The following is a 21,335-nucleotide window of genomic DNA, read 5'->3' as shown; positions in this document are numbered from 1 at the left end:
CTGAAATGAATTTTTGACTATTCAAAGTAATAAAATCTCATAAATAATTGTTGGAAAAACCAATCCATTACTATTTCTAGAACATGAATGTTACTTCCCCTTATGCAGTTACGCCATTTTCTTCCAATGTTTACCAAATTAATTTGCTTATAAAACCGAACTTATTTCATTGAAAACTGGATGAAAACACATACTCATTTATTTGATAACATCAATCTACATTATTTTGGTAAGGGTAAATACATGTTGATGCATTTCTGTTTTCTGTTTCCATGTCAAAATCATTAATGATCAGTATTTTTATACGAAAGTTGGTGGGGTAAGGAACTGACATAATTTATGAGTTGTGTTCAGACCAATTTAGAGCTTCGTTTTTTTCAGTCCTCAAGTAGACTGAAAATGTTAATGCAATGTTCACCACCATTTTAGACCTAAATTGAGACTGTTTCTACAAATTTAATCTGTTAAGAAAGTTAAAAGTAATAACAAGAGGGGGCTTCGATCTACTTACAGCATGCTCGACTTTTCTCAGTGATTGACTCTGAATTAAAGCTTTGCCAGTAAAAAAGGGGCAGAATAGTCAATAGCTTTGAATGTAACAGAGATATTGGGCATTACATAAAACTTTAACAAAAAATATAAGTTAAAAAGTGGCGTAACTGTGTCAAAATTCAAATCTAGAGTTTTGAGGATTGTTTCTTCTGGTGTAGACTTGAGCAACCTGTGGAGTTTCCACTTTTTCTATTTTATGCATTATTGTGTGGCCTTAAATGTTGGATTTTTGTCTTTAAGTTTTGTGTCCGCACGCTTAATTTATGTCGATAAAAAACCTCCAGTTTTGAGACCCAAACTCCAGCTGAAAATTGGCAAACCTCCAGTTTTGGGATTCTGAACTTATCACATGTCGTGGCCTCAACGCGAAACTAGTCTATCTGCTTCTATATCTATACACACATAGACTAGTTTCGCATTGAGGCGACGATGTATGAACTTTGGTGATGCAGACCTCAAAGGCAACAAAAGATCAAAAGATCTTCTACTGTAAAAGCAAAAATTTTTGCAAGGGTTAAATTTTTCGCTATATCTTTAGGACTTTCACCTTGTGAACATTAATCCTCATGTAAATATTAACCATTAGAATAATGCAGATCAAGCAAATCTAGTCATTACACAAACCTTCCTCAGCATATCAAATGGAAATGGCCATATGTACAACAACAGCTGTCGGAGGACGGCAATGCTCCACTATTCAACAGCCTTGTCAACTGAATGAATATTGAAGTAGAAAAAGGGACATAATTTTTGCAAAAAATGCAGAGTAGAGTTATGAAATCTGTGCAATGCATGTCAGATCATCTGCTAGGTTTCAATCAATTCCCATTAGTAGGAACTAAGATACCAGCTAACATAAAAAACTTAACCAAAAAAGTCGAAAAAGGGGCATAATTTTGTAAAAATGCAAAGTAGAGTTATGGAACCTGTGCACTGCATGTTAGATCATCAGATTGAACAAGTGTGTGAAATTCTAATCCATTTTCATTAGCTGGTACTGAGATACCAGCTTACATATAAAACTTAACCAGAAATTAAGTAAACTAGAGCTATCACTGAAGGTGGTGAAATGTACCCCCCACCCCGGCACGCACTGAGACAGTACATTGCAATTTGACGCACACAAGATTGTTTTATTATGAGGACTGTATGTATAAAGTATAGTAACAAAGTCCCATAACTCTGCAGAATATTTATCTAAAAGAACGTAACATGCACCATGCACAACTAGGGTTGGTACTAATCACTTGTGTGAAGTTTCATTAAATTGTGTGCAAGGGTTCGGAAGATTAGGCGCGCACAAGATTGCATATGCAGACTGTATGTATATAGTATGTTAACAAAAAACAAAGTCCCATAACTGTGCAGAATTTTTTTCTGAAAGAACCTAACATGCACCATGCACAACTAGGGTTACTACTGATCACTTGTGTTAAGTTCCATTAAATTGTGTGCATGGGTTCAGGAGATTAGGCATGCACAAGATTGCATATGCAGACTCCATGTATAGAGTATAGTAGCAAAAATAAAAGTCCCGTTACTCTGCAAATTTTTTTTCTGAAAGAACCTAACATGCACCATGCACAACTACTGTTGTTACTGATCACTTGTGTGAGGTTTCATTAAATTGTGTCAAGGGGATGAGGAGAGTTGGTGTGCACAAGATTGTGTCTATGTATATAGTATAGTAACAAAAAACAAAGTCCAGTAACTCTGCAAATTTTTTTTCTGAAAGAACCGAACATGCCTCATGCCCAGAGCTCCAGATAAGCTGCGTATTTGCGCAATTAAAACTCCAGAAAACCCAACTGAATTCATACAGTGTGCGTAATGAAACGCAAGTAAAATTCCTAATACCCAATTCATAAAAAATAGCTTGCGTATCGCATTTTCCTTATTACTAGAACGGGTACGAGACTTTAACGCTAGATTTGACTGACTGGTTATACGTTACCGCAGAACAGGTTGCAATTTATCAGAAAAATCACAGGACCATTCAGTCAGCTGATCGGTGTTATTTGGATACTATGTAAACAATTTTACACCGATAAAATGTGAAAGAGTTGAAGTCAGGGGTGTGGAATTCCTATGTCCGACTTGGGACTTTTTGACAGCGGACAAGTGAGTTTTCACATTCTGTTTGTCCGCGGACAAGCACAAATTTTCTGGTTTGAAATGAAAAAGGAAAGAATAATTTAGAAACGTTGAACAGTGCTTCAAGTTTATGGAGTTTATAAAAGAATTTGACGTACGAAACGGATGTTTCACCAACAGGGATCCGTCACGTGCTATGATAGAGGGGTAAAATTTCTTTTAAATGTTTGCAAATGAAATTCAAGAAAAAAAAACAACATATAAACCATATATATAGACAAGGGGGATAACATAGTGAATTTCAATTTTTTCCCTACGTTCTTGTACCCCTTGCTATCGCGCAACATTTTGGTAATAGCCGACTCGTAACTACTGAACTACATGAGCAAAGGATGAGACTAACAGAAAATGTATACTTTTCCCACCTTAAAATGTACCAAAGTGTCGTAAATTATAATTTTCTATATGCTGACACAGCCGTGTTTACAACTTGGACACGATCGCGTAAAGCATTGACACGGTCATGTCCAGGTGTAAACTGCAATAAATAGCGGTAGAACTTGGTGAAACAAGTTATAATTCATAAGAATGTTAATAAATACACTAACTAAAAACATTTACACACCTCGGAAATTTCTGTCGGGAAAGAATACGCGTATTTTTATCATAACTGACAAACATTGTCTTCTTTTCTAGTTATGACGCAAGAAAGGTCACATGATCATTTTTTGTATCGGTCATCCAATCAGAAAACAGGTTTCATCAACACTTAGACGGCTGTCAACATGGAGAGAAAATGCATGAACGTAGAGCGAGAAAGACAAAATACGCGTATTCTTCCCCGACAGAAATTTCCGAGATGTGTAAATGTTTGCAGTTAGTGTATTAGTCTATTTATTGCAGTTTACACCAGGACATGACTGTGTCAATGCTTTACGCGATCGTGTCCAAGTTGTAAACACGGCTGTGTCTGCATATAGAAAATTATATTTTACGACTCTTTGGTACATTTTAAGGTGGGAAAAGTATACATTTTCTGTTAGTATCATCCTTTGCTCATGTAGTTCAGTAGTTATGAGTCGGCTATTACCAAAATGTTGCGCAATAGCATGGGGTACAAGAATGTAGGGAAAAAATTGAAATTCACTATGTTATCCCCCTTGTCTATATATATGGTTTATATGTATTTTTTTTTTCTTGAATTTCATTTGCAAACATTTAAAAGAAATTTTACCCCTCTATCATAGCATGTGACGGATCCCTGTGGTTTCACCAGCCGAGTGGCCTCTCAATTTCTCAAGTTTTGGGAAAACCATACTGCGTCTAAATTAAGCATCTCTTTCTCTGCATTCTGATTGGTTCCTTGTCACGATCTCGCGTGATTTTTGCACACGATAACTTGGCGAATAGAAACTGGAAACGTAGACAAATATCACAAAGTTTTGGACAAATTTGTTGTTACAACTTCGTCTGCCAACAAAAATGGAAGTCAACAGTCAAAGCACAAAGCACTCGCTAGTACGAGTCAGGAAGTATGATGTTTTCTGACAGTAGAAAGTTTCATGCTTTCTCATGTGGCTTCGCATGGCATGATGGGCTGTCTTTTAGGCCTCGCGGAATTATTTGCATGCTAAAATGTTGAAAATCTGGGCAAATAAGTTTTGACTGCGGGCAAGTAGATTTTTAAGTCTCACTTGTCCATGGACAAGTGAAAAATATTGGGATTTCCACACCCCTGGTTGAAGAATAAACATTGTTGCAGCACAAACTAATTAGTGGGATATTATGTTGTTCAACAATGACAGTTATCTGTTTGTGACGATGTAGTGTCACCAATACTGGATGATATCTTTTGGGAGATTGCACATTGTGGTGACCACATCGTTCGGGATATTGTGGATGAACTGATCTCCGGCTTCATTAAAAGTGAAAAAGAAAACAACAGTATGGAACATTCATTACAATTTTAAATACATTTTTGTATTAAACATTGAAGGGCGCCATTAAAGTATTATCTACTTAGTCAATCCTGTTCAATGATATATACCATGTATACTGTAAGCAAAAAATACTCAATTGTTAGTGCGAGATTGGTAAAATACCCAACTGGTTTTAGCAAATACCCAATTACTTCTGAAAAGGCTGGGTAATGATATTATTTTTACCCAATTCAAATTTCGAATACCCAATTCAGACAAAAAGTGATGGGTAAATACCCATTTGCACCAAAAGCTTATCTGGAGCTCTGCATGCCCAACTACTGTTGTTACTGATCACTTGTGTGAAGTTTCATTAAATTGTATCAAGGGGATGAGGAGAGATGGTGCACACAAGATTGTGTCTACGGACAGATGGACAGACAGATAACCTGAAACCAGTATACCCCTCTAACAACTTCGTGGGGGGGGGGGGGTACAAAAAAGGGGCATAATTTTGTTGTTTTTTTACAAAATTGAGTTATGAAACTTGTGCAATGTAAGTCAGTTTATCACAGTTAATAAGTGTGTAAATTTTCAATGAATTCCCACCAGTGGTTACTGAGATACCAGCTTACATGCAAAAACTAAACCAAATTGGGACACCAATGCAGACACTGACATACAAAAGAGTCCAACAGCTCCACCTATTCTTCCAATAGTTGAGCTAAAAACTGGATATGTTCTGTGTTTCAGTTATGACTATAGGATAGTATAACTAGAGCTGTCACAAGAGTGACGAATTATAACCCCACAATACAGCCTTGTCACAGAAGTAAGCCAATGTCAAAGTCAAACTTGTCCTATATTTGATGATGTTACACCTGTGTATCAAAAATGATTTAAATCCGTCAACCCTGCAAAAAAAGTTCTACTGTTCTGTGTCAATGTGACCTTGAATTTTGACCTACTGACATAAAAATCAATAGGGGTCATCTGCTGGTCATGATCAACCTCGCGATTAAGTTTCGTGATCCTAGGCCCAAGCGTTCTAAAGTTATCCTCCGGAAACCGTTTAACTGTTCCGGGTCATTGTGACCTTGACCTTTTATGATCCTATGCCCAAGCATTCTCAAGTTATCATCCGGAAACCATTTAACTGTTCCGGGTCACTGTGACCTTGACCTTTGACCTACTAACCTCAAAGTCAAACTTGACCTGTATTTTATGATGTTACACCTACGTACCAAAATTTATGATCCTAGGCCCAAGTGTTCTCAAGTTATCATCCGGAAACCGTTTAACTGTTCCGGGTCACTGTGACCTTGACCTTTGACCTACTGACCTCAAAGTCGAACTTGACCTGTATTTTATGTTACATCTGTGTACCAAAAATTATTCAAATCTGTCAAGCCTTTCATGAGTTATTGTCCGGAAACCATGAAAACCAATGGACCAACCGACAAGCTCACTCCTGTATACCCCCAAACTTCGTTTGTGGGGGTATAATTATAAGACAAACAGAACAAACCACATAACTGTTTAATTTAGAACGATATAACTTTTGTGTTTGCAGTGTGTTTAATTAAACAAACATTGACATCTATGCCCCTTGATATAGATTACATGTAAAGCTGTGTTTGTTACACTTACAGAGTTGTCATGGTTTACAGGTAAATAGAGGTGTTAAAATACCCACACAATGAACAGCCATCGATCTTTACGGTAGACATTAATACATACCTGTCTATAGGTAACACTTTATGATGTGTAACTTTTAGGGACACCTGACTTATTAAAAGCCAAAACAAAGTAGGTTAACTTTTTTAGAATCTCACGAATATAAAACCTTACGACTCAATATTTCAGATTTGCTTAATTTTGACCCAGCAAAAATATGTGCTTTTATAGTATCTTACTTGAGGTACATAAATACAAAGGTAAGTGCCTTTAAATAGTTTTCAACATTTCCTTGGATATGACATCATAACTACCACAAACAACATCAAAAGTTACAGAAAAAAAAACTTAAAGATACCCTCACTTGCTTTTTTATCCTATATTTTATATCCTAGCTCTCAATTGGTAATGTTACAACATCAAACGAGAGAGCCAAACTCTCACAAAATATGCCCTTTACAGAATAATTTTGACTTTTAAAATACTCTACTCGTTGAGCAGAGTAGGTGTTAATTTTCTGAATTTCAACTAATTCAAGGGCCATAACTCCCAAAAAAGACTATCCTGCCAGTTATCGAACTTGGCCAAGATAATATTAAAACATTCTAAGTTTGCAGTGAATGATTAAGTTATTACTGGGACACTGTCAATTTTCACAGGTTTTAGTAATTCAGGGGCCATAACTCAAGAATGACTGGGATTAACCGGTTGATTATCAAACTTGTCAGAGATATTATGTCCATTAAAATTGTGACCAAGTTCAGTGAACATTGGATAATAACTTACTATCAAATAAGACAGTAGGCACTGTCAATTTTTGCAATTTTGAGTAATTCAAAGACAATTACTCTGGAGATACTGATCAGAACTGGCTGGTAACAAACTTGACACAGATTTTATAGAGATACACACTCTTGTATAAGTTATGTTTAGTTCTGAGAAAAATTACTCTACTGTCAATTTTGGCAATTTTGACCAATTCAATGGCCATAACTCTGGTCCAATATAATAATGGTCCATAATACTGCTCCAAACTGGCTGGTTATCGGACTTGAACTAGATTATATAGAAATACATCTCCTGTATAAGAATGGTGGACATAAAAAAAAGTACTCTAGTTATCAAGTGGACACTGTCAATTTTGGCAACTTTGATGAATTCAAGAGCCATAACTCTGAAGATACTTTACTAAACTGTCTGGTTATCAAATTTGGCCAAGATTTTATAGAAATACACACTTTGTATATAATTAGTTTACTTCTGACACAAAATACTCAAGTTATTGAGCAGACACCAATTTTTTCTGCCAGACACACAATCTGCCCACCTGCCCGCGCGCCCTTAAAGGGTAAAAATATATTATGTCCTGGTTTTCAAATGTGCATATAGAAACACATCAAAGTTGAAATAACAAGTATACATTTCTACTGAGAAACAAATTAAAATTTTCTCCCCATAAAAAAAGCTTACAACATGTATGTCTTACCGTCAATTGGCACAGGGTCAAGTTGTAATTGCAGTTGTCATTGGTGACATGCACTGGCTCAGAGAATCTCATTTTTTCTTTCTTCTCATTTTCTTTATTCACAGCACCTGGCTTTTTTGACTGAAATTTTTTTTACAAAAAAGATATATAGTTTGTAACTTGATACTGATTTAAGAGAAGAGGGGCAAAGTCAAACCTAAATCACCCAAACAATTTAAGTTAAACTCCTGTAAAGTGGAGCAGAATTGTTTAAACAAACATGAGAGAGCTTCATGAAAGAACACTTCACACAGTTTTGGGGAAGTCAATAAGAGCTGTCTGTTGACAGCGCGCTCGACTATTCAAAGAATTGATAGAAGTATGGGGTCAAAATATTACCAGAGATTTTCAGACAAAAGAAAAAAAATAGATAAGACAAACAATGTACCTGTTTTTGCAGATTTGGATAAATCTTGCACTAAATGGCAATGTGTGACCATGATGGTAAGCAAGTGTTCAAATTTTCAAAGACATATATCAAACAGTTTTGACAAAATATGGAATGGTATGCCAAACTTAACTAATTTCTATGTCAAAAAAGGCCCATAACTGAGCTAAAGTCCTTGTCCTAGTTATGTAGTCTTGCCTACATATGTAGGCTATGATGGTAAACAAGTGGTCAAAAGTTATAAATAAAGCCAGACTGACGACCAGGTTAGGCAAAATATGGACTGGTATGAAAAATTTAACTGATTTCCAAGTCCAAAAAGGGCCATAATTCAGCCAAAATAGTTGACAGAGTTATGTACTCTTGCCTACAGATGGAGATCTTGATGATAAACAAGTGTCAAAGTTTCAAAGCCACATGTCAAATAGTTTTGACAAAACTTGGGACTTGTACAAAAACTGAACCAATTTCTAGGTCCAAAAAGGGCCATCATTCCGCCAAAATAGTTGACAGAGTTATGTACTCTTGCCTACAGATGAAAATCGTGATGATAAACAAGTGTTCAAAGTTTCAAAGCCACAAGTCAAATAGTTTTGACAAAATGTGGACTTGTACAAAAATTATAGCAATTTCAAGTCCAAAAAGGGCCATAATTAAGCCAAAATAACTGACAGAGATATGTACTCTTGCCTACAGATAGAGATTGTTATAATAAGCAAGTGATAAAAGTTTCAAAGCCATACGTCAAACAGTTACATTAAATATGAACTGGTACAAAAAACTTAACCAAGATTTATAAGTTAAAAGGGGCCATAATTCAGCCAAAATCCTTGATGGAGATACGTACTCTTGCCTAAACCTGGACAAAGTGATGGTGTTGAAAGTTTCAAAGCTTTACCTCAAAAGGTTTTGTCAAAATGTGGACTGGTACAAAAAACGCAGACGCCGATGCCGTGGTGAGCAGGATAGCTCTACTTATTCTTCGAAAAGTTGAGCTAAAAAAGAATTTCATGAGAAGAAGTCATGTAAAGGGACTTTCCATTTCTAGCTCTAGCAATTCCCGTATGCAGTGGAGTAAATCTATCTGAACAAAGGTGAGGTCCAGATGCTATTACAGATCAAGTTTATTGGACATCCATCAAGCTATTTAGGAAACAAGGTCATATAGTTTCTTTTTGAGCTCTTGTGACCTGTATGTAGAGGAGATGGGGGATAATGTGATACTAAGAGATAGTATCAAGGATCAGAAAATAAAAACTAGAGCTATCACTGAAGGTGATGAATGTACCCACCTCACGCACTGACACAGTACATTGCAATTTGACGGACACATGACTGCATAATAATGTGGACTGTAAGTACAAAGACTCTTTGTATATAGTATAGTAACAAAGAACAAAGTCCCATAACTCTGCAGAATATTTATCTAAAAGAACGTAGGGTTCGGAAGATTAGGCGCGCACAAGATTGCATATGCAGACTGTATATATATAGTATAAAAACAAAGTCCCATAACTGTGCAGAATTTTTTTCTAAAAGAACCTAACATGCACCATGCACAACTAGGGTTACTACTGATCACAAGTGTTAAGTTTCATTAAATTGTGTACATGGGTTCTGGAGATTATGCGCGCACAAGATTGCATATGCAGACTGTATGTATATAATATAGTAACAAAAATCAAAGTCCCGTAACTCTGCAAATTTTTTTTTCCGAAAGAACCTAATGTGCACCATGCACAACTACTGTTGTTACTGATCACTTACCTGAAGTTTCATTCAATTGTGTCAAGGGGATGAGGAGAGATGGTGCACACAAGATTGTGTCTATGTATATAGTATAGTAACAACAAGAGGGTCATGATGACCCTGAATCGCTCACTTGAGTAATATGAGCCACATGTTTCAAATGGCAAACTGATGCTAAAATATTAAGAAAGTAGGTCAGTAGGTCACATTCATGGTCACTGAAAGTCAGTTTTAAGATCGGTGTGCAAAACTGTGCATGTCATCCAAATTTCAAGGCTGTATCTTAAAAAACAAGAAAGTAGGTCAGTAGGTCAAGGTCACAGTCAAGTGACCCCTAATCACTTGGGGTCATCAGGTAATTATAATTAAACAGTCTAGGAAATATGATCTAATAAGTATTTTTTCCTATATAACTCATATAACAAGTGACCCCCGGGGTGGGGCCTGTTTTCTCCCCAGGGGCATAATTTGAACAGTCTTGTTAGAGATCCACTAGGCAATGCTACATACCAGATATCAAAGGCCTAGGCCTTGAACTTTTCAGACAAGAAGATTTTTATTCATTTTTTCCTATACAAGTCTATGTTAAACTTGGGACCCCCAGGGGCAGGGCCTCTTTTCGTCCCAGGGGCATAATTTGAAAACTTTTGGTAGAGGAACACTAGGCAAGGCAACATACTAAATATCAAAAGCCTATGCCTTGCAGTTTCAGACAAGAAGATTTTTAAAGATTTTTCCTATATAAGTCTATCTAAAACTTGAGACCACCCGGGGCAGGGCCTTTTTTCACCCCTGGGTTATAATTTGAATAATTTTGGCAGAGGACCACAAGGCAATGCTACATACCAAATATCAAAGGCCTAGGTCTTGTGGTTTTAGACAAAAAGATTTTTAAAGTTTTTTCATATACAAGTCTCTGTAAAACTTGGGACCCCCGGGACGGGGCCTCTTTCCATCCCAGGGGCACAGTTTGAACAATCTTCATAGAGAACCATTAGATGATGTCACAAGCCAAATATCAAGGCTCTACGCCTTGCCATTTTGGACAAGAAGATTTTTAAAGTTTTTCCTTTCAGTTGCCATGGCAACCAGAGTTCTGCATGGAATTCAATTCTTTGAACAATTTTGAAAGGGGGCCACCCAAGGATCATTCCTGTGAAGTTTGGTGTAATCCTGCCCAGTGGTTTTCAAGAATAAGATTTTTTTAGAAAATGCTGACGGACACACGACGGACATTGAGCGGTCACAAAAGCTCACCATGAGCCTTTGGCTCAGGTGAGCTAAAAAACAAAGTCCCATAACTCTGCAAATTTTTTTTCTGAAAGAATCTTACATGCATCATGCACAACTACTGTTGTTATTGATCACTTTTTTGAAGTTTCATTAAACTGTGTCAAGGGGATGAGGAGAGTTGGTGCGCACAAGATTGCATATGCAGACTGTATGTATGTAGTACAGTAACAAAAATGAAAGTCCCATACCTCTGCAATTTTTTTTTTCTGAAAGAACCTAACGTGCACCATGCACAACTATTACTATTGTTACTGATCACTTGTGTGAAGTTTCATTAAATTGTGTCAAGGGGATGAGGAGAGTTCGTACGCACAAGATTGTATCTATGTGTATAGTACAGTAACAAAAAACAAAGTCACATAACTCTGCAAAAACATTTTCTGAAAGAACCTAACATCGCACCATGCACAACTACTACTGTTGTTACTGATGACTTTTGTGAAGTTTCATTAAATTGTGTCAAGGGGATGAGGAGAGTTGGTGCGCACAAGATTGTGTCTTCGGACGGATTGACGGACGGACAGACAGACAACCTGAAACCAGTATACTCCACTTACAACTTTGTTGTCGGGGATACAATAAGGAGAAGATTTTTAAAGTTTTCCATATAGAGAAAACTAGCACCATTCCATGGTGGCCATGCTTTTTTTAATGAAACAGAATGATATGAAGGAATTAGGTAGAGGGACAATGCGGTGATCAAGTCAGTGGTTTCAGAGCAGTATATTTTCAAAGAAAACTACCCTGCCCATTGGTGGCCACATTATTTTAACAAAACAGAATGAATGGGATTTAGTAGATGTCAACTTTGGAACATATCTATGAAATGACTTTGAAATCGGCTAGTTGTTTCTGAGGAAATTCTAAAAGCTTTTTTTAATTTTGGTTGCCATGACAACCAGAATTCTGCATGGATGACCAACATATGATAGGATCTGAACGCGGACCACCCTAGAATAATTCCTGTGAAGTTTGACTGAAACTGGCTTTGTGGTTTAGGAGAAAGAACTTACAAGAAACTGTAGATGAAAGACAATGGACCACCAACAGACCAACAATCTTAAAAGCTTACCAAGAGAACTTTGTGCTCAGGTGAGCTAATAAATTTGGTTGAGATCAAACAAAATGTTCATGAGAAGTTAGTTGAATTAAGTTTTTTTCCCTTCTATTTTTTCTGTGTGAAAAAGAGAGGAAACAGTTATGAAGAAAATACTGAAGCAAGAAAATGTCATGTTATTATAAGATTCATTGAGTGGTTTCTGAGAAGTTATTTATAGACCAGTTCTAGCTTTTGCAGAACAAAACCACATGCATACTTCTGAGAGTAGCTTTTGGTTCAGGTGAGGTAACAATGTTGTAAAATGGCCAACACATGACAATTTTTAGATACAATTATTTACTAATTAATTACTTCTGTAATTTTGTAAAGCAGCAAATCAATGTTTGACTGATCTTTTACTAACACACTTTTACTGCATTGGCACAAAGCATATCTGGTATACCTAAGTCCAAGAAATATGACTGCAAAAACATTTTTGTTAACTTCTAATTAATTTCTATCCAGTTGCAAACTAATTAAAATCAACATAATTAATCTATTAATCTCTCAATTTAAGCAGAAAATATCATAGAGAATTGTGTTGAAAGGAACTATTTCTAAGATCTTCTTTTTTCTTTTCTGCTGTTTTGATAACGAGAAATATGCCTATTTCTCATCAATTCCTAATGTAATCATATGTAGGAAATGTTCACTCATGTATCGTCTGAAATTACTTAAAACACACACAAAATTGTCTCTTGTTTACAAGAATCATTTAGAAGCTGTATTAGGTCAGATCAGCAAAAACAGTTTGTCCCATATTATATACATGGTTGGTTACCGTATTTTGGTGTGTATAGGTCGCGGTAATGTATAGTCCGCATCTAACTTTTGCTCTGGAAATGGTCGGAAAATCTAACTTCTAGCGTATTAGTCGCAGTTAAGTTTCGGATTTTTCCTCCAGCAATATTTACCGGCAAAAAAGTTATGGCGGCGGCCATATTGATGCTGCGGACTGAATTATTATCAGAACCTGATTGGTGGAAATCAGACAGTGTTATTTTCGATCCCAACCGTTTCGTACCAACAGTAGTATCGGTAACAGACTACATCAAAGAAAAGCGGCTTTTTGACACTAATTGGCAGCAGACGGTTTGCGTTTACATTCTGTAATTATGCAAGTTTAAATGTGAATTGTTTGCACAGCAATTATAACACCTTTCCGCGTCATGTAATTAACCGCGTTCTTTTGATTCTGAGATTAACAAAATATCTCTTTTTGGATTTTTTTTCCTTTTATTTAAAAATCAAAAGTAAAAAAAAATATCTTTTAAGTTTTTTAATACGCTAAGAATTAGTATAAACAATGTTCGGAATGGATGACGGATCTGACCGGATTTTATCCATCCCGGAGTACATGTCACTGGCGTCCAGTAAAACGAAAGTAGAAACAAACGTGATTGAAATTGCAAAAACATCTTTGAATTAAAGTAATTCGTAATTTTAATAGTCAGTAAGGGTTATTTACGATATATTTTATTGAAAGTAACCGCTATTGGTTGAAAGGCCGCCGATATTGATATTTTTTATCCATTTTGTTCGTTCGTAACAGATGCACGTAATTTTGCGAGAGCTACGGTCAGAAAATTGGCCCGAAAAAAAACTCTGCTGGCACTGTTCTGTCGTATAGGTCGCAGGAACTTTTTCAGGCAGCAAAATGGGTAGAAAAAGTGCAACCTATACACACCAAAATACGGTAGTCTGTTAATAAAAATGATGGATGACTTGGTTTGTTGGATTTAACAACACCAACTCAATTATAAGTCATATGGCAACTTTCCAGCTTTTGATGTTGGAGGAAGACCCCAGATGCCCCTCCGGGTATAACTTGATCATGGCCGGGCAACTGGGTAGAACCACTGACCTTCTGTAACCCAGTTGTATGGTTTCCTCACATAAATAATTCTACGTCCAAAACAAGGCTCAAACCCACATTGGTGAGGGGCAAGTGTAAAAATGGAGGCATAGGTAAGAAGTGGATGCAGGAGGGAAACTGGTACTAAAAAACACTATGCGGTATAAGTTTAAAAAGATACAGTGAAATTGCGAAGCATACCATAGAAATTTAACCAATACTATATTGCAAAATCTGTCTCCAGTGACCACGACTTTTGAGGTATCGTCATAAAACAAACATCGTCCGCCCCTTACTAAAATCAATCATAATGTGAGGTTTGATGATTATAGGGACAGCAGTTATAAAGATATAGTGAAATCAAGAAGCTTGGCATAAACATTTAACCTGCACTATTACAACATATTTTGACCCCACTGACCTTGAACTTTGAGACATCTGAACCTAATCTATTAGGTGTCTGTCCCTTACCAAGACCAAACCATGAAGTCTAATGATAAGGGCAGAAGATAAGAAGTAGTGAAATTGGACAGTGACAGCAATGCTAGGATTAGTACAACAGCCCTTCTTATTCTTAAAACAGTTGCATCTGTTATTTACATTTTGGTACTGTAGTACTTTGTTACTACACAAACGAAAACAGGATAAATGTAATTTTATCTAAGGGTCAAAGTTATTCACATACAAATACCTTTTTCGTGTATCTAAGAGTCTTTGTCTGTACCTTCTCAATCATCTCTGTATCACAAACATCAAATTCACTTAAGTCATTTGATGTTTTCACACCAGGTTCAGGTAAGTCATCTGATGTATTCACACCAAGTTCAGGTAAGTCATTTGATGTTTCCATCCTATATTCCTCGTGCATATCATGCTGTGCCTCAGAACCTGTTCATGTAATTTTAATATACAGGCATATTTACATATATGTACCTCTGGGGGATGGGGGTGGGGGTGGGGAAGGTTGGTAATTTGCACTTGATCTACATAAGATATGATTAATTTCAATAGACTAAACATTTAGTCTATAGTACCCACTGAAGTTCAAGGACAATTTTCTATTTTATACAGGGGAAATATTTCATCGTTTAAAAGCTGATTCACAATTTTGGGAGAAAATGTATAAGCGGCCAGATAAGTCAGAAGAGAAATGAAACAGTATTATGAGGTCCTGAATTTGAATCCCAGCCTGGCAACATGTTTTGTCACCCTGTTACATGTAAACTCAAGCAGGAAGGAATATCACAGATAATTAGTTTACAACACACTGAGATTTTTGTAACAGAATCATCAGGATAATCAGCGCGAGACAGAAGGAAAGGTATGTATGCCGAAAATTAGAAACAATATGGCAGAGCGACAGAAAACTGGTGAGAATAAGTAACAATAAACAAGAGGGTCATTGACCCTAAAGCGCTCACCTGTGTACAAGGCTTCAAGTGTGTTTGCATAAGTACAGAGTTAGGTTTCTTCTATGTTAGCCTATATTATATACATGTCACACACACTTTTGAACCTAAGGCAATAATTTGAACAATTATGGTACGCATTACATATCTGATATCACATGCCAAATATCAAGGCTCTAGCTATTATTGATTCAGAGAAGAAAAGTGACCACACCCCCTGGCAGCCATATTTTTTGACGAATCGGAAAAATTTGAACAATCTTGGTAGAGGGTCACACAAGAACCATTTGTGCAAAATTATTTTAAAATCGGGCCAGCAGTTTCACACAAAAAAGATTTTTAAAGTTTCCACTATATACATATAGGGAAAAGTGACCACGCCCTCTGGCGGCCATATTTTTTGACGAATCAAAATAATTTGAACAATCTTGGTAGAGTGTCACACAAGGACCATTTGTGTAAAATTATTTTAAAATCGGGCCGGCAGTTTCACACAAGAAGATTTTTAAAGTTTCAACTATATACATATAGGGAAAAGTGACCACGCCCTCTAGCGGCCATGTTTTTTGACGAATCAAAATAATTTGAACAATCTTGGTAGAGGGTCACACAAGGACCATTTGTGTAAAATTATTCTAAAATCGGACAAGCAGTTTCATACAAGAAGATTTTTAAAGTTTCCACTATATACATATAGGGAAAAGTGACCACGCCCTCTGGTGGCCATGTTTTTGGACGAATCGGTATAATTGGAATAATCTTGGTAGAGGGTCACACAAGGACCATTTGTGTAAAATTATTTTAAAATTGGGCCAGCAGTATCACACAAGAAGATTTTTAAAGTTTCCACTATATACATATAGAGAAAAGTGACCACGCCCTGTGGCGGCCATGTTTTTTGACGAATCAAAATAATTTGAACAATCTTGGTAGAGGGTCACACAAGGACCATTTGTGTAAAATTATTCTAAAATCGGACAAGCAGTTTCATACAAGAAGATTTTTAAAGTTTCCTCTATATACATATAGGGAAAAGTGACCACACCCTCTGGTGGCCATGTTTTTTGACGAATCGGTATAATTTGAACAATCTTGGTAGAGGATAGCATAAGGACCATTTGTGTAAAATTATTTCAAAATCGGACCATCGGTTTAGGAGGAGATGTCATTTGAAGTTTATTCTATTTTTAGCTCTGGCAGCCCCTATGTGCTACCAAGCGGAACCGTTTGAACAAATTTGGTAGAGGACCACACAAGGAACATCATGGCCAAGTTTCATCAAAATCCATTCAGTGGTTTTGGAGGAGATGTCGTTTAAACACAAATGTTGATGACGGACGACTTGATGCACGCACGGACGACGGACACAGCGTGATCACAATACCTCACCATGAGGTGAGCTAAAAAGGGACTGAATGCGGAAATAATCCCTACAGATCTTGAACCTGACCTAAAAAAAAAGATGTCTTTTCTTTCATTATGACATGTCCCCATTTGAGGTTTATGGATAATATAATATAGAAAAATAGTTAACTAGATACAGTGAAACTGAGATAATGCCATAAAACTTTACCAACACTATTACAAAATCTGACACTAGCAACATTAAACTTTTGGGTACCTGACCATAAATCAAAAACGTTGGCCCCTGACCAAGACCAGTCCTAATGTAGGGTGTGATAGTTTAGGAAGGAATAGTAAAATTGAGAAGCTTGTCAGACATAACACGACTGCAACAGTGACACTGATACAGGAGTAGGCACAATTATAGCCCTCCCTATTCTTCAAACAGTCAAGTTAAAATACAAGTCAAACTCTTAGTATGTTCGTATCTAAGTACTACAATTACATATGTAAACATTTTTTATACCCATATATCACACAAAAGATAGTCTTGTACAATTAACAAAGATCTACTAGATACATAGATGCAAGGAGCATACTTATCATAGTGCTAAGAAACTCTTAACATTCATAAGTGACAAGTCTACATAGAAATGATTATAATGCTGTCAAAACATATAGTGAATGCTTTTTGAGAGATGAAAACATGAAGCAGAGTTAAATATAATAATGCCATTCCAAGTTTTCCTTACCAGTGTAGATACTGCATAGCATTTGAAGTGTAAGCAGTATGGAGAAAAAAAAATCTATTTAGTACATAAAAGCATAAAGCATCATTAGAAAATGCTATTTCTTTCTTCAATAATGTGTGTGCATTAACTTCATGATCTTAAATGACCTACCTTTTCATTATATACTAATATTAAAATATTAAAACAATCAATTTGTTATCTTGACTAACTGTAACAAACTTTTGCTATATCAATTATGTTATATTATAGCTGTTACAGCATATTTCCCACTAGAAAACAATTTTTTGTTTCTTTAATTAACATAGTGAAATGAAACAAATGCTGTAAAATTATTTATACCAGGATTGTTCAAATATGAATGCATCTAAGCACATAAAAATGTATCCTTGATAGATTTCAATGAAAATTTTATTTGGTCCCCTCTAAGTATTCACCTCAAACAAATATGCAAAGTTTCAGTCTTCTAATTCAATCCTTGAAGGCATTTTCATAGTCTTTTCTAGGTATACTATGAAGACACTGGAATCAGGGTTGGTAAGTATTTCCCGGGGGCGGAAATTACCACAGGTATTTCCCAGTAATTCCCGTCCCGGGAAATGATCCAAATTTCACAAAAGTGGGAAATAGTGGGAAATACTCAATATTTGAAAAATTTTGGCATGAAAATTTACTTTTTAATATAAATTAATTCAATAAATTTGCAAACATTTTAGTCACATAGATAAATTAGAAGTAAACAAATGTATGCTAGTTCAATACATGCATATTTTACCAATTCACTACTCATTTAATCATAATAATGCTATATATTCTTCATTTTCAGCTCAGTTCATTCAGTTACAAGATAATCAAATTCATTATTAAGCATTGTATTACCAGTCAGACAAATACAGCTTCAGGCTAATAGATTACCTATACATTGTACAGGTAAATGATTATGACAATTGAGGGGCCAACATAGTGTGAAAAGAGTATTAGTCCCAGTTATTGTGAAAAGGTGTTAATAATGTATAATTAGGCATCACAATGTGATGCTCTGATTCTCAATAGTAATAGGCATTTTTGGTAAACAATAAAGAAAAAAAAACAATTGAAATAAAAATTTAGGACTTGATTTTAGTACAATGAGTGCTTAAAAAGAATATCTATATTATTTGTTTTTAATTGAGAGAAATATTTCATGTTAACTGAATTACGTTTGTTTAAGTCTCTGCTCATACAATGAGATGTTGACTTTTCCCCACTATTTCCCACTTTTTCCCGGGAAATACCTGTATTTCCCACTATTTTCCTGTATTTCCCGCTGTCCTGGTAAAAACTGGTATTTCCCGCTTTTATGCCAACCCTGACTGGAATATTGCAGAACTGAGGTGTTTGCGCTGCACAAATTTTCGACCAGAAAGGTATTTTTTGAGCTTTGGGAACAAAAAGAAGTCACACAGGGCAAGGTCAGGCAAATAAGGAGGGTTAGGGAGCACAACAACCTTTTCCTGCTTCAGAAAGTCTTGTACAATAGATGCCTTGTGCGATGACGCATTGTCATGTAGCAATCTGACATTGGCCAAACCAGTGTCGGGTCTTCGATTTTTGAAATATTTCTTCAGTTTTCGAAGAACTTTAGTCTTGTAAAACTTCGCATTTACGGATTTGCCTTTAGGTAGAGCAACCTGAATGGCAGGACCCTGAGTTGTGAAGAATATGGCATACATTACCTTCTTGACACTCATGGTGCAATGCTTTGCAATGCATGGTCTTTTGCCAGACTTTGTTGCCCATATTTTGTTCTGAATCTTTTGTTTGGGCTCAAAAAAGTGAACCCATGTCTCGTCACCAGTGACGACATTTGCGAAAGTCCGTGCATTGTAATTTGGAAACTGTTTATGCAACAAGTTTGGGCATTGCACGCGTGCCTTTTTCTGCTCATCTGTCAACAGATGGGGAATCCATCTAGCACAGATCTTTCTCATTTTCAAATTACGTTTCAGAATTGTATGAGCTGCTCCTAATGAGATGACAACCATACTAGCTATTTGCCTTGCGGTGTATCTTGCATCAGTAGCAACTATTTCTTTCACTCTAGCAACCGTCTTGGCAGACGTTGCTGTTTTCGGCCGACGGTCATGTGGTGCATCTTCTGTTGAAACTAACCCACATTTGAATTTCTTAAACCAACGAATAACTGTCGAAAAAGACATTTCATTATGCCCATAAACAGAACATATTTCATCAAAAATATCTTTACACCCTATGCCAAGAATACAACGATTCTTAATATAGGACCGTATTTCAACGGCGTATGCTGACCTTCTTCCAACCATTTTTGTATTACTATACACGAGTAAGCAATGTTTAGCGAGCGATAGACACAGCTAAAGTGAACGGATTTTAATGGGTGTGGTATCAATGTAAAGCTAACATGTTTATCTACCCAATAATCTTTATTTCCTCGTGATTTTCGCATTATTGAGCGAGATAACGTTCTAGATGCATTCATATTTGAACAATCCTCGTATTTGCTACGACTAATTCCAGTGATTTTGTTGTTTCCTCAATCAATGTTATTAAGTCTATATAATATAAACCAACTCCGACTTATTTTACCTATAAAATTCAAAATCCATATACTCGTGTGACTGTGTAATAGCCCTTTTTTTCACCAGTCAATTTTTTCCCCACAGGAAAAACCAACCAGCTGATTTCTTCCAAGAATCAACCAGTGGTCCCCCCACCTCTCAGGGGGAAAATCCTGACTGAGGAAAAACTGACCATTACACTGGGAAATAACTACTATGGCAAAAAAAAAAAAAAAAAAAACAAAAAAAAAAAAACAGCACTGTCTGCAGATGCCATCGCTCGTCTTTAAGGCATGAATAATATGCAAGAAATGAGTTATGGTTCTTGGCCTTTTTACTGATCTTATCTGATGACAAAAAAATGTATGAAGTTTCAAAGCTATAGTAAGTATTCAAGAAAAGTGAACTTAAACAAAAAACAACAAAGACATACTGATTTTCTAAGTTTAAAAGGCCCATAATTCTGACAAAATGCACGGGAGAGAGTTATGGTTTCAAAATTTCAAAGATATAGCTCTTATAGAATTCACAAAAAGTGAACCTAAATAAAAAGAAATTTAAATTTTCCAAGTACATAAAGGGCCATAATTCAAATGAATATCAGACTTTTGGCTCTTGGCCTACGTACTCGACTTATTATGATAAACAAGTCTGCAAAGTTTCAAAGCTAGTGTTGTTATAGCATTCAAGTAGTGGACTTAAACAAAAACTTTAACCAAGAAATTAAAATGTTCTAAGCACAAAAAGGGCAATAATTCTGATAAAATGTATGTTAGAGTTATGGTTCTTGGTCTACTTAATCTACTTAATTTTAACCAAGAAAATCAAATTATTTAAGTATAAAAAGGACCATTATTCTGATAAAATGCTTATCAGAGTTATGGTTCTTGGTTCTTAGTCATCTAATGATGGTAAACTAGTGTGCAAAGTTTCAAAGCTGTAGTTGTTACAGTTTTTGAGAAAAAGTGGATCTAAACAAAAATTTTAACCAATTCCGACGCCGATGATCAAGTGCTGACAAAATTTTTCAAAAATCAGACAAGCTAAAAACCACACAAAATTTAATGTCAAAGAATTTAAAAGTTTTCACAGAATTGCAGCAATTA

At 36.0% G+C, this 21,335-nt stretch overlaps 1 protein-coding gene across 2 annotated transcripts in view; it reads right to left on the bottom strand.

Annotated features, from left to right (window-relative positions):
* Positions 1-21,335, bottom strand: part of LOC123522882 (uncharacterized) — a 112,728-nt gene that overhangs the window by 51,331 nt on the left and 40,062 nt on the right. For both annotated transcript variants that reach the window (XM_053547019.1, XM_053547015.1), the window contains exons 10-11: positions 14,843-15,039; positions 7,729-7,848 (exon numbers count right to left, since the gene is read on the bottom strand). In XM_053547019.1, the coding sequence (XP_053402994.1) occupies positions 7,729-7,848; positions 14,843-15,039 (317 nt within the window). The remainder of the gene's footprint in view (positions 1-7,728; positions 7,849-14,842; positions 15,040-21,335) is intronic.

This window comes from Mercenaria mercenaria, chromosome 1 (assembly GCF_021730395.1).
Source record: "Mercenaria mercenaria strain notata chromosome 1, MADL_Memer_1, whole genome shotgun sequence".
Taxonomy (NCBI): domain Eukaryota; kingdom Metazoa; phylum Mollusca; class Bivalvia; order Venerida; family Veneridae; genus Mercenaria; species Mercenaria mercenaria.
The sequence above is the reverse complement of the archived record's forward strand: the minus strand, read 5'-3'. Positions and strand labels throughout refer to the sequence as shown.